We start from the raw sequence: 15,147 nt of genomic DNA, 5'->3' as shown, positions 1-15,147 counted from the left end.
CAGGGAGAACTGTACAAACTCCGTACAGCCGCTGTGCTGCCCAATCGCTAACATTAAATTAATTGCTTAAATTCACCAGCTGCCATGGTGCGATTTGAACTAATATCTGTGGATCGATCGTCCAGCAGGTTGACCATAATGTTACCTCAACGTCTGTCTGTAGCTGCATTCTGATGTAGGATTTATGAATGATGGGGAGTTCAAAGCAGAATGAAGTGTCTGTACCTGTGTCCACAGCAACTTTGTTATTTACAGTAAGCCTCCCTTTTTGGTCTTTCAATATGCTGCTCTTAATGTTTGCTTGTTCAAGTGTTTAAATCTTCTCAGTAGATTTAGCTTCTAAAATCTACCTGACAATGCATTCCATTTTGTAATAGAACTATACATTAAATATTCCTTCATTTCTGGTTTTAATACATGGGCCAAAAAAAAATGCAACTTTCACTGCTTCACTTAGAAATAACGCAATCCATAAACCAACAAGATTCACTGACTACCAGGAATTTAAAAACATTTAGAGTGAAGCTCACTACACACTAAATGCGTTTGTCTCTTAGTAATATGGTATCCATGCATGATCAGGCCACAAGTTGATCATTTAAATGGAAGCTCATCGAACTGAACCATTCTCTGGGTTTTTTTCTCCACAGATACTGCCTGACCTGCAGTGTTTTTCCATGATTTTTTGGTTTTTATTTGACAATATTAGGACCCTCGGTCACCCACCCACTACCCCTCCCCTCCCCTCCCCTCCCCCCAGATGAAATATAATAACTTAGGGGCTTATTGCTTTGAGGTGGCGCAGCTATACAATGGCAGAGACCCGGGTTTGATCCTGACTATGGGTGCTGGGTGAGTACAGAGTGTGTAAGTTCTGCCTGTGACCACATGGGTTTTTCCCGGGTGCTCCGGTTTCTTCCCACATTCCAAGGTCGTTCAGGTTTGTAGGTTAATTGGCTTCAGTCAAATTGTAAATTGTGTGTAGGTTCGTGCTAGTGTACAGGGGTGATCGCTGGTCAGCACGGACTCTGTGGGCCAAAGGGCCCATTTCCGCGCTGTATCTCTTCAAGTCTAACTTGAAGCCGTGGCAGTGAACATTTACAGAAAGAGTGATCGCCTCAAGTTGCAGAAGTACAAGTGGTTTCTAAAGAATACATAGAGAGTCAAGGCTGCGGTTCACCAGGGAAACAAGCTGGCTTTGTGGTGCTAATGAACAGTTGTCCCCAATATGATATCTGCTAGTATGTTCAAGAACCACAGAGGGAACAAAAGTCTCACATCTCTCTGAGACTCTTTGCTGAAAATTGAATCAGGCTGCATTAACACCATTATATTTTAAAGTTGCCTCATGACAAATGAGATATATGTGAACACTGTGCATGCAAAACATTGCAATTTAAATTGTGACATGTTTTAAAAAGAATTTAATGCTGGGTTATTTTAACCCAATGCAATGAGCTGTGGGGTAAGGTGAAATGTGCCTGCCAATATTTACTATCTTGGGCGGCACAGTGGCGCAGCGGTAGAGCTGCTGTCTCATAGTGCCAGAGACCCGGGTTCAATCCACACTATGGGTGCTGTCTGGAGTTTGCAATTTCTCCCTGTAACTGCGTGGGTCTTCTCCGGGTGCTCCGGTTTCCTCTCACATTCCAAAGATGCACAGGTCGGTAGGTTAATTGATTTCTGTAAATTGTCCCTAGTGTGTAGGATGCAAATTGGGAAAACATAGAACTAGTGTTCAGGTTTTTATTTGACAATATTACAACCCTCTGTCACCCACCCACTACCCCTCCCCTCCTCCCAGGTGGTCGGCATGTACTTGGTGGGCCAAAGGGCCTGTTCCCATGCTGTATCGCTAAAACTAAACTAAGACTCACACTTGAAGTCTGACCACTAGATGAGAAAGAGTGCACAGAAGGTATATGAAGATCTTGCCGTTACCTGAGGGCCTGAGCTATAGGGAGAGGTTTGGCAGGCTAGGATTTTATTCCTTGGAGCAGGAGGCTGAAGGGTGATCTTATAGAGATGTAAAAATTCATGATGGAAATAGACAGGGTGAATGCCTTTTACCCAAGGTGGAGGAATCAAGACCAGATCTAGAAGGGCAAGATTTAATGGGAACCTGAGGGGCAACATTCTCACTCAGAGGTTGGTAGGTATATGGAACGAGCTGCCAGAGGAAGTAGTTGAGGCAGGTACAATATCAACATTTAAAAGACACTTGGACAGATACATGGATAGGAAGGGTTTAGAGTGATAGGTGTCAAATGGGATTAGCTTCGATGGGGCATCTTGGTCAGCTTGGATGCGCTGGGCCAAAGGGCCTGTTTCCGTGCAGTATGACACTATGGCACTGAGCTGTAGGGTCCGAAGACTGGCATCCAAAAAGAAGTCATTACTTTCCGAAGAGGTAATGGCGAGGGGAGGGGGATGGGGAGTGGGGTGGGGGGGGGGGGGGGGGGGGGGGGGGGGGGGGGGGAGAGGGGGGGGGGGGACTGGAATTAAATGATCATTTGCAAAATAAAACATTCATACGATGCTTCTGATGGGTTCCATGAGTCATGACCAGTGAAAGTGTACAATATATCGTTAGTTTAGGAGTCCAAAATCTCTCTTAATAACCCAGCAAGCCAGGAATTAAATACCAAGAGGCATGAGCTCACATAATACCAGGAAGTTACCATGTACACGTCAATAATAAACTCAAACTACCTCCCCTTCTGTGATATCTGCTGCTCTATGTTAGGCTGAACAAGAGTCCTGACCAGAAACGTCACCTATCCATGTTCTCCACAGATGCTGCCTGATCCGCTCGTGTTACCCCAGCTCTTTGAGTCTTTCAATAATAAACAGTTACATTCGTAGTGTAAAATCCTATTGTAGAGACATGTATTCTTAATAAAACAATAACAATAATTAATTTCTGATTAAATGAAATTCTTACCAACTTTGCAAAAGAGGTCCACTGTAGAAATGTCCGAGCAACTGCAAAATAGAGACATGTTACTGAAGGGGCTGTCTGATTTATAGCAGTCAATACAATAAAATGAGTTCAAAGAAATATGAGGTTACCTGTGAATTCTATGTCCTTGTGAAGCAGTGGATAGAAGGAGGATTCTGAAAGCAAACTTTGAATCCAGATTAATGGGACACCAGCCAAACACCTCTCTGCTGGCCACTGTGGATAATCTTGGGCTTTTCATGCCAATTCCATGCTCAGGAAGGAAATTGTAATTTGTCGCAACCTGGCAGACTCGAGAAGAATAGATCGTTAATAATGCCCCTGTCCCACTTAGGAAACCTGAACGGAAACCTCTGGAGACTTTGCGCCCCACCCAAGGTTTCCGTGCGGTTCCCGGAGGTTGCAGGTGGTTGCCGGAGGTTGCAGGTAGTGGAAGCAGGTAGGGAGACTGACAAAAACCTCCGGGAACCGCACGGAAACCTTGGGTGGGGCGCAAAGTCTCCAGAGGTTTCCGTTCAGGTTTCCTAAGTGGGACAGGGGCGGATAGCAAATGTATGGGATGGAAGAACGCCCAACAATGTTAAATCGAAGCTTTCTGTCCCAGCTTCTGGTGCCATTGGAAATTAGTTGCCATCCAATACGGCTCTGTGTAGATTGCCTCCAACCAACCATTTTCAAGACACTTGGACAGGGCCATGGGTGGGAAAGGTTTAGAGGGGCTAAACGTGGGCAAACGGGACCAGCTTAGAAGGGGCAAGGACTAGTAGGGCCAAAGGACCTGTTTCTGTGCTGTATGGCCCCATGGCTCTATAACACAGCAACAAAGAGTCACTGAAACCCTTGGTGGATGTTCATCACTGTTCATCACTTTTGCAACATTTATTGTTATTTGGCATTTCAGGTGAAGCGGCCCTAAAAGAAGCAACATGCAGGTTTTCCAAAACTCAAACAAAGCAAATATGCGACGGTGGATGCCTAACAGTGAATATTAATAAACATGTTATTCAATAAAAAGAAAAAACTGGAAATACAGTGGATTTTAAACATCTCTTTCACCGGGTGCATATTACATACACATATATAAGAAGCCATGCTCAAGGAGGCATAAATACAGAATAAATCAAGAGACACAACTTCAAGCATAATGTGGAGATCTAGAGTGGAGATAAACATTTCTCACGAGTGGGATTAATATCTGATGCATAAAAAATAATTAAACCTATGTCTGTAAATTCAGCTCAATGCAGCCACTTAAAACCCCCTTGAAACTGGGTCAGGCTGAGAATGTCACAACAAAGGACAGGGATTGGAAAGGACATGCATGCAAGAGTCCCTGTCTTACAAATCTCTTTGCTGCCACTCAAGGAAGCAATCCGTGTTATTGGGTGAATTAACCAACCAACCCATAGTCAGGGGAAACTGTGAACTCAAGCTAAAACGAAAAAAAAAAAAAAAAGATTCCAGGATCAGCTCCGTTTACAAATTAAATTCCACGGCTTCTTTTGGAAAGCACGAGAAAACAACTTTGGACACCAAAGCCGTGACATAATGTGACATGATGTGACATAATGAAAAAGAAAATCAACAACTAAACATCTCCAGTATTATAAAGTTTCTAAGATTTATCATAATCTGCACCTGGAATATAACAGCTTTATATTGCACACAAGAAGAATTAAAATTGCAACTCAGCATTCATATTTAAAAATGCTTTATCAGATGTCCAGCAACGTCATATAAAACTTTAAAAGCCAATCTTTTGCCAAACATTTACAAAAGAGAAACCAGATAAATAATCACATACTTTTGACATACAAAACATTATCTCTCATTTTATCATTGATAACCTGATAATAAGCTTCATAGCATGTACAATATTTGACTTTACCAATGTTACCACACTAGGGAGGAGGGTGATGGCAGACATCTGCTCCGTTATAAAGCTAAGACCCAATCTCAAGGACTTGTTTTTAAGACACTACCCAACCATAGATGAGTTCAATAGGGTTTATAGACTGGGTAGCCAGGTTCAGCAACAAATTGAAGCAAAGATTGAGAAGACATAGCTGGGAAGACAGAGGTAATGAATACATTTCGGATGCTAGCACAAGAAAAGGATTTCAATGGGTGACAGTGCTGAGGAAAACTGGTGTGAAAATAGACACATTATTCAAGGTGGCAATTCTGCTCGATGCAGCCACGAAAAAGGCAAACAGAATCCTTGGTTTTGTCTTCACTGGCTTGGAGTACAAAAGCAAGGAAACAATGTTTTGACTTGCGCAAGATGTTAGTCTGGCACAAGGTCACGGGCAATCTGTAAGAAACTGTCAAAAATACTGGAAGACTGTAGCATGTTTCCTGGAGGGAGGCTTCTTTAGCATCAAGAAGAACAGCAAAGGGTGACATGATTAAGAAATCATCAGCGATCGGGAGGGGCAATTACGGAGTTAATTCCACGGTTCCACTGTGTTGTGAAACAGTTGCAAGAAAAGCACGCATTCAGATCGTCGCAAAAAAATGTTAGGTTTGTGGGGGGAAAATCTGCATAAAAAGTTGTTGGAATGTGAAACTCTCCGCTGTTCAGATGGGGACCAGAAATCTTAGGAAAAGGGATTGCTGAGAGAGGAATATTAAAGGACAGAACGAGAATGCAGCAGCAGTGATTCATTGATAGAAGGAGTAAAATGCAAAAGCAGATTTAGCAGATGAAGCTAAGCATTCCTAGAGACAGATTCCCACTAAAGACATCAACTGGAAGCAAGTACTACAGTTTACAAATCACCAGTTAGACTGACATTTCTGACAAGTGTGGTGTTTAACATGAATTTCGACCCCTCTGACAATGATTTCACCTCAAACACTAATTCCTTTGGTCTCGGTGTAATCTCGAAGATATCTGTGCAAGATAGTTTGAGAGGTGAACAGAGGGAATTTGCATCTGTCTCCTGGACTTCTCCCCTTGAACTACCGTCTAAAAGGGCGAGCAAATTCTTCAAAATTGCCCAGTCATCCTAAATCCAGGAGTTACTAAGTTCCACCAATATTTGGAATAACACTGTATTTTGAGGTACTGTGGACCAGGATTCAATGCACTGAATTCATCATTAGCCTCTGCAGTTCTTGCCTAAGTGGGACGAGTGTTCTTTATGTGAACTATCTCTTCAAAGATCATTCAACACTCTTCCCCAGTGTTAGACCTAACCAGACATCTACTGAATGGATGATCGCCAATTGGAACGCGTAAGAAATCAAAGATGTCCACAAATGGACAATTTGTAAATAAATATAAAGTTTGTGATGTACAGGTGTGCTCTATAGAAAATGACTAACACGCTGAAAAAAGCTCCAATGAATATACTTCGGGCCAAAAGCTTAGAGTTATTTTTCCATTGAGCCAGTCCATCCAACACTGGGATCCTAAGAAGTGGCCATGATAATCTGATTTTAATGGAATGGTGAGAACAACAATGGCCACACCCTCCCGTTCCCCTTTCATGTTTCGGATTAATCAGGCGACCAGGAAGAACCAAATTCTCTGGGAGTGAAAGGCAAAGTTGAGAAAGGCTTTTTTAAAAAGCAGAAACTGGGAATGGTGAATGAGTTTACTCTATCAATTTAAACGTGGAGAGGCAACTGTCAAATCACTCCAGATTTTCTTTTCTTAGTATTTTATTATTTTCTTTCTTATTCTTACAGCTTGCAGACCCCCTTCCAGAGGGGCAACAGGTTGCAATAGATATACAAATCAGGAATACAGCTTTTTAACAATATTTTAATGTCCATAAAAATAAACCAGTTGCAGGTTATAGTTAAGTCTAAGCTCAGCCTAGCACTGTTTCATCTTTAATAATTAAACAGTAATGCTTCTTTACAGTTACCACATATCCATTTCACGATGCACCCATTTTTGCCAGGAAAAATAATGAATGATTTTTTTTAACGGCAGGCACCAAAGTGGACAGAACAAAAAACAGAGGAAGAGAACAGGGGAAAAAAATCACAAGCAAATACACCAATGTTGATAAGAACATTTGTTCAGGAGTTTATTTTAACATGTTCTTTAGATATCATTTGTGGGTAAGGAGTCTTCATGGTTTTATTTACTTTTATCTGTGTGGCCCTGTCATATAATCACTGTTTCTGGGGCCATTTCTTGTGGACGAGGCACTGCCTCCTTGGCAGTTGCAGTTGGGGCAGTGGTGATGGTGCGGTGGAGGCCGGTGGTGATGAACTGAAGACCCCGATGACATGGAAATAGCAGAAGCTGCCGCCATCATGGGCATGGAGAACCAGGGGTTGCAGAATGGCAGCAGGCTGGCCAGGTGGGCCTGCGCGGCGGCTGCAGCCAGGTCTGGGTACATGCCCTGGAACCCTGGCATGCCCATCATAGGTCCAAACCCAGCAGCCATGGGGGGCATGAGATGGTAGACCGAGGTCGCTGAAGTGGTACTGCTGGTCTCCACAGCGTGATTGCCAGCCCGGATGAGGCCACCGTGTTGCGACGGGTGAAACTGAGTCATTTGGTTCACCTTGGCGTTCTGCTCTGCAGATGCATGGTCGGCTGGCCTCGCTGCCAGGGCAGGTGGAACCGCATTGCCAGAACCATTTGTGCTCCCGGTATTGGCGACTCGTTGATTGCCGAGGTTATTTTCGAATGCAAACTTTTGCTCATTTTCTCTCGTAGGTGACACGAGGTTGCTCTGCTGTACAGCTAATGTCTGTATTAGTTGCCTGGGCCCTCCGGGTAAGGAGGGACCCCCACTGACAGGGAAGTCACTACTGGTATCCCCTTCCGTGCAGTTAAGATTAGGAATGGCACTTTTGATCCCAACTCTCCGCTTCATTCTGGGCAGCAGGTGAGGGTAATCTCTTCTGAAATTCAGGTTATGGTAAAACTGAAACTGAAATAAAAATACCATCATTTTATTAATCACTGAATGGACATCATTCTCTTAACTTTTCCAACCCTGAATTGGACCTTTGGGCCTGTACTGTAATGTGGGCAGTAGCGTTGTACAACACTGTGGGTAGGATTCAAGGTGGTAGAACAGGAGACATCTATGTTCTATGCAAGGGACCACATCACCCCGATCCTGGCCTCTCTCCACTGGCTCCATGTGCGGTTCCGTATACATTTCAAGACCCTCCTCTATGTCCACAAAGCCCTCAATGGGCTTGCCCCCTCCTACATTAAAAGTCTTCTCACCCACCACTCCACCTCCAGGTCCCTCAGATCGGCCGACTTGGGGCTGCTGAATATCCCGCGGTCTAGGCATAAGCTTAGGGGCGACTGCGCCTTTGCGGTTGCAGCTCCTAGGCCTTGGGACAGCATCCCCCTTCCCATCAGAACTGCCCCCTCCATCGACTCCTTTAAGTCAAGACTAAAAACTTATCTATACTCCCAAGCCTTTCCTGACGTCCACTGAGCGAGGGCTATATGTATATATGTATGTAGTTTGTTTGTTTATATTATTCTTATAACAAATGTAAAGCACTTTGGCCAACGAGAGATTTTTAAATGTGCTATATAAATAAATGTGACTTGACTTGATTTGACTATACTGATCACATTATTAATCTTACCCCAGACATGTACGAATCCAGCTCCGACTGCATAGAGTGCTGAACGTGATCACAAGACCGCCTGCCTCCAGCAGACATGTACCGGTGCTGAGGCCAGGCACCGGCTCTCAGATACAGAGCATGACCAAACACAGACGGACACCAGGCCACCATCTCCTAGGCCATCACCCATCTCTGCCGATCTCTCCTCCACAGCCTCCGGCCTTATCGTTCCCCAGCCCCATTCTGCTTGCTTCTATCTCCTTCCCAAAATCCACAAGCAAGCCTGCCCTGCTCCACCAAACTCATCTCCAAATGCAGTCTGAAGATGGGGCCTATCCATGTCCCCTCCAGAGATTCTGCCTGACCTGCCGAGTTACTCCAGCACTTTGTGTTCTATGCAAGATTCCAGCATCTGCAGTTCCATGTGTCCACATGCCTATTCTATCATTGGCTTGGCCAGAAGCTCAGGGTTTCACCCAGAGGCCACAGTAATGAAAGAAGATTACCAAGTCTCTGGGGACTAGGCTGACAACTCCAGCTTGTCCAGTCCCTCTCCCGGCCCTGGCTATCTAGGCAGATCGTTCCTTTACCTGCGTCCTGCCCCAACACCTATTCAAACTGCCCAGTCTGAGACCTCTGGAAGAATTCCAGTGCTCCATTAGCTATTCAACAAGTACACCTTTAGGCTTAAGAGATACAGCGCGGAAATAGGCCCTTCGGCCCACCGAGTCTGCGCCGACCATCGGTCACCCCATACACTAGCACTATCCTACACACTAGGGACAATTTACAATTTACAGAAGCCAATTAACCTACAAACCTGCATGTCTTTGGAGTGTGGGAGGAAGCCGGAGAACATGCAAACACCGCACAGACAACACCGGTAGTCAGGATCAAACCTGAGTCTCTAGCGCTGTAAGGCAGTGATTCTATCGCTGTGCCCCCCTGCACGCACAACAAAACTGCAGAGACTGGAATCTCGAGCAAGCACACAGTGTGATGGAGGAACTCAGAGGCTCAGGTAGCATCTGTGGGCAGGCGACATTTCGGGTCGGGACCCTTCCTCAGACCAAAATGCTGTCTGTCAATTCCTACCACAGATGCTGGCTGACCCGTTGAGTTCCTCCAGTACTCAGCGCTTGGCTTACAGAATACCTCCTTTCCAGATCAACCAAGATGCAAACAAACTCTTTTTCACCCTGTGAATAACAAGGGTCGTTCCTTCTATCGAGAGCTGCTGCCTGCCCCGCTGAGTTACTCCAGCATTTTGTGTCTATCTTCGGTGCAAACCAGCATCTGCAGTTACTCCCTACACAACAATCCATCTTGATCATTTCAGCTATCTTAATAATATTTTGTAAACCCTTGGTGATTTTGCTCCAGGCTGCTTATCGAAGGATACTGAAGATCTGGATTTCCTTGTTTGAACACTGGAAGGTATCCCCGGAACACTATCAACCCCAGTAATTGGAAATGGCCTCATTACGTATTTCAATTAGCTCTTAAGAATGATCAACAGTGATTTATACAAACAGCTCACCAGAACATCCCAGTGAAATTCCTACCAGCTGTTCAAATTTCTCGACAAGATAAGTGATGGTCTTGGCATCATGTCCGGCACAGACATTGTGGGCCGAAGGGCCTGTTCTTGTGCTGCACTGTTCTATGTTCCATCTTAAATGAAGTCATGCTACGATCAGTTTCAAGCTTATGCTTTCATCAATTACAAGGCACTTGCCCCTCCCTCACTTGTTCAGTTAGCCAGTGGCTGGGATCAGTGAAGTCTAATATTCAACTTTCACCATACATCCTGAGAGCTTTAACTGTCAGCCACACAGTGAGAGAGACTGGTGCCACACACAAGCCAGTAGATAATAACCCCTTGTCACTCGGTATTTACCAAGGTGTTGGGGTTTTAAAACAATCCAACAGCATTCATTATCATGTGTAGGAAGGAACTGCAGATGCTGGTTTAAACCAAATATAGACACAAAAAGTTGGAGTAACTCAGCGGGTCAGGCAGCATCTCTGGAGAGAAGGAACGGGTGACGTTTGAGTAACTACAGTATATGACAACATTCACTATCAATATCGGTACGTTACAGAGGTATCCATTCAGTGAGAGAATGAAAGGTGAAGGGATAATATGCAATTTAAAACATCATTGCTGATAAATGTATTTGTTAACATAGGCTTGAGGACAACGGTTCAGGAACACTCAGTAAAAGCTTCACATTTTACTCTCTCCTCAGTTTCTTCAATCCTCGTGAATGCCTGGGGCAAAAAGACAAGACTTGCCCCGTATCTGAATGATCAGGTCATGAATGGGGAGCACTGAATGTTTGCTGATCTAAACTGATGCAAAATCTGATCAAGCTTGCCCATGCTACAGGGTCGTATGTAGCTCCTTCAACATCGACTGAGAGAGACCTGCCAGCAAATGCAATGTGAGCATTCATGTCCAGAGGACTAGAATAGTCCGGGATGGGAATAGAAGAGGGCAAAAGGACTTGGGAGTGGTGGAGCGGGATTCCCAAAAGGTTAATTTGCAAGTTGAATCGGTAGTAAGCAAGGCAAATGCAATGCTAAACTTTATTTTGGGAGCACCTAGAATATAAAAACAGAGATGCAATGCTAAGGCTTTATAAGACGCTGGTCATAGAAACATAGAAACATAGAAAATAGGAGCAGGAGGAGGCCATTCAGCCCTTCGAGCCAGCACTGCCATTCATTGTGATCGTCCCCTATCAATAACCCGTGCCTGCCTTCTCCCCATATCCCTTGACTCCACTAGCCCCTATTGCTCTATCTAACACTCTCTTAAATCCATCCAGTGATTTGGCCTCCACTGCCCTCTGTGGCAGGGAATTCCACAAATGGTCAGACTGCATTTGGAGTGTTGCGAGCAGTTTTGGGCCCCATCTCTAAGGAAGGATATGCTGGCGTTTTGAGAGGGTCCAGAGGTGGTTTACGAGAATATTCTCAGGAACGATTGGATTAACTCATGATGAGCGTTTGATGGCACTGGACCTGTGCTTGTTAGAATTTAGAAGGATGTGGTGGATGTCATTGAAACCTACTGATTAAATAAAATACTTAGATAATGTGTATGTGGAGAGAATGTTTCCACTAGTGGGAGAGTCTTGGACCTCAGGACCAAAGGACGTACCTTCAGAATGGAGACAAGGAAGAAAGTCTACAGCCAGAGGGTGGTGAATCTGTGGAATTCACTGCCATGAACAAGGGTGGAGGCCATGTCATTGGGTATTTTTTGTGGAGATTGATAGGTTCTTGATTAGTAAGAAGGCGGGAGAAGGGGGGAGAGGGAAAGATAGGTCAGCCATGATTGAATGGTGGAGAAGACTCGATGGGCCGAGTGGCTTAATTCTGCTCCTACATCTTATGGTCTTATCCTTCCATGACTTGCTCACAGAAAGTCAGAACAAAGCAAATTCATCTCATGGTCACTTTCATGTCCTTCCAGGTAACGGGTTTGGGGATCTGAGAATGGTAATGCCTCATTCAGTGGTAGAATGACAGAGCGGTGGACATGGATGCTTTACACAAATAAAGAGTGCTCAACATTTATTTACATTATTGGCATGTTTGCTTTACCTGGATGCAACTTTGATTGATGCTTTCAACTGAATGGACTACTAATGGAATGGGTGGTACGTCTTTCCAACAGCCCTGACCTCCTCAGCAACAGTCATTGAGTCTCAGAGAGACACAGCACACAAACAGGCCCTTTGGCCCATTTCTGAGTCCATGTCAGCCATCAGCCAAAGAGTCCCATTAATCCTATTTTTATTCTCATCAACTCCATCTCAACCCCAGATCCTATCACCAACTAGAGCCAATTTACAGAGGCCAATTAACCTCCCAACTCTCCCATCTTTGGGATGTGGGAGGAAACTGGATTGCTCATAGGAGACCCACAAAATCACTGGGAGAACGTGCAAACTCCACATAGACAGCACCTAAGCTCAGGATCGAACCTGGGTCACTCAAGCAGTGACTCTGCCTGTGAGCTGATGTGTCACACACATGCTTCACACTACCTTCACACACTCTCCCCCCCCCCCCCCCCACCCCACCCCTACCTCCACTTCAAATCTTTTTTTTCCTTCCACTTGCTGAAGTTGGTGACTTACGGCAGAGAAAAAAAAAATCAATGACCTCCACAAATCCCAAACAAAGAGCCATTCGATCTTGTTGCATGAATGTAGACCTTGAATATTTGCTGGTTGTACCGTCATAGGGAGCATCAGCCAACATTGCCAACTGATGGGGAAATGGGACCAAAGATGTTCTCATCAGAGGTTATTGGTCTATTTGGTCCAGAGCAACCATTTGAGCACAGATGAACAGGTTCTTATCCTCCTTTGCTCCTTCAACACTGTGCTGTATTATAACACAGAACATGTACATTCATTGTTTTTAAATGTTGAATACATTCAATATATAATTCATAGACATGGATTTCACCCTGGGACACTGCTTAAGAACAGGGCAGGTCCATCTTTTCAAATCCATGAACAAGTATATAATGCATTAGACATATATATATATATATATATGTATATACTCAACAAAATATCTATTCTATTTGGTGAGATCCACATGCTGCATTAATTGCATTCACGTGAATCCTCAAATCATATTCTCTACATAACACGTGTGTTAATGAAAAGTCAGGCCTCCAATTCATTTTGACATCACAGGATAATATAATCAGCATAGCAACAGGGAATGACCAATTATGGCATCGCCACCTTAGCAACCAAATCATTCAGATCAGCCTGGTACAAATGTACAGAGGATGGAGGTGAAAAGTTTGTGCTGTAATGCATTTGTTCTATGAGTGACTCCGACCTGGTCATAATCTACCAGCATTGTGATGGTCAAGGTTATGTTACATAAAATAGCAGCTCCTGATATTTATTCCAATTATATATAGCGAGGAACTTTATTTTCCATTGGTTTACAAGGGAACTTGGTAGAGGCATTTGTCATGAAAGAAGAACACTTAAGTTTCTCCTGTGTGGAACCAATTCATTCAGTGCACCACAGCAGAGACACATTATGACAGATCATCTTAAACAATGGTGCAAAATTCCATCATTTTCTCATAGACTGACACATTCCAAACACACACTATAACTTTGCCATCAGCATAAATAACTTATGTAGTGTTGCACAAGAATCCAAAATGACACAGGTGTGTTTTATAAATGTTTTGCCAGGTGCATTGGTTGAGGTTTTATGTTTGGTTGGAAATACTGTAAATATTATTACATACCAGGCCATGTATTCTGCACTTTGACACATTTTGAGAAACTCCTATTCCAGACTGAATCAACCGTTTGCCTGACTAGTTCACTGGGTGCTTCTGTGGTGCAAATAAACGTTCGTGTTTTGAGAACGGATTTGAGCGGGTTGGAGGGGGTTTGACATGAAATATTAGCGCCAGGGACCTGGTTTGATCCTGACCTCGGGTGCTGTCTGGTTGGAGTTTGCACGTTCTCCCTGTGACCTTGTGGGTATCCCCCGGGTGCTCCGGATTCCTTCCACATCCCAAAGACGTGCGGGGGTTGTAGCTTAATTTGCCCTCTGTAAATTGCCCCTTGCGTGTAGGGAATGAATGCAAAAGTGGGATAACGTAGAACTAGTGTGAACGGGTCGGCGATCGATGGTCGGTGCGGAGTCGGTGAGTCGATGAGCTTGTTTCCATCCTGTATGCTTCAATTACAAACAAAAACGACAATTGCTTGTTACTCTATATTTGCTTTTTGTTTTTCTACCTTGGTCATTGAAACTGCTCCTTTTTCTTCAGCAATGAATTCAGAAAGAGAGGCAGATCGTTGAAAGTCCTGGCGGATTTTGCTAAAACCATACAGGTTCAGCTGCCGAATGAAACTTTTCATGCAGTCAGTTTCAAAAATCCTAGAGGGGCCGCGCCGTTCCAGCACCTCTTTCTTAAAGGACTCCTCATCTATAACTACACAGTTTCCACCATCGTCCCACCGGATTGATGCAAACTGGTCGCTCTCAACGATCTTCCAGAGTTTTTTCGGGAAGGTGAGTGACATGAGGTCAGTGTCACCTACCTCTTCGTAGTAGACAAGCCTGGGTCTTTTTAAAACCGACTCCTCGGTCAGGGCTTGCAAGGCATTCTCTTCCAATATTGTCCTCAGCTCCGAGTCGCCCGATGCCGTCTGGTCGCAAACTGGAGACCTGTTATGAGATTTCTCAGTGGACTGGGCTAATCCCTTCTGATCGGCCGGGTTCAGCTCGGCCGCTGCAGAGTGCGGGTCCCCCTCGTTGTCGCTGTCCCCTTCTACTTTGATGGCCTTCTGGAGAGTGGACATGGTGGTGGGCAGGTCTGGAAGGATCCTCAGTGGTGCCCAAGCAGAGTCAAAAAGGCTAACGGACCAGGTTTGATTTGTGTTTGATCTACACAGAAGCTGGCGCTGGGACAGAATAAGTTGAGTGATGTGAGGTTGAGATAACGTGAGGAGTTCCAGATCGTCATAAAACAAACCGCCAACGCGCTCAGAGCCGTCACAATGGAGTTTGCCACAATCCACGGGCCGTCACAATAAGTACCTTCATCCTGT

The 15,147-nt window shown here is 44.5% G+C and overlaps 1 protein-coding gene across 1 annotated transcript; it reads right to left on the bottom strand.

Annotated features, from left to right (window-relative positions):
• Positions 1–7,068: 7,068 nt before the first annotated feature.
• On the bottom strand, positions 7,069–14,898 carry LOC116979372 (heat shock transcription factor, Y-linked-like). Its single transcript, XM_033030966.1, has 2 exons — positions 14,332–14,898; positions 7,069–7,863 (listed from the first exon to the last, which is right to left on the bottom strand). Exons 1-2 carry the CDS (start codon positions 14,896–14,898, stop codon positions 7,069–7,071), a joined length of 1,362 nt encoding a protein of 453 aa, XP_032886857.1.
• Between the last annotated feature and the right edge of the window lie 249 nt (positions 14,899–15,147).

The sequence above is a fragment of the Amblyraja radiata genome, chromosome 12 (genome assembly GCF_010909765.2).
Source record: "Amblyraja radiata isolate CabotCenter1 chromosome 12, sAmbRad1.1.pri, whole genome shotgun sequence".
NCBI lineage: Eukaryota > Metazoa > Chordata > Chondrichthyes > Rajiformes > Rajidae > Amblyraja > Amblyraja radiata.
This window is presented reverse-complemented; position numbering and strand designations above follow the sequence as displayed.

Coding starts and splice junctions, on each gene's coding strand:
- LOC116979372 (XM_033030966.1), bottom strand. CDS start 14,898: ATGTCCACTCTCCAGAAGGCCATCAAAGTAGAAGGGGACAGCGACAAC. Junction 7,864..14,331: donor GAGCAGTTTCAATGACCAAG/GTAGAAAAACAA, acceptor TTTTTATTTCAG/TTTCAGTTTTACCATAACCT.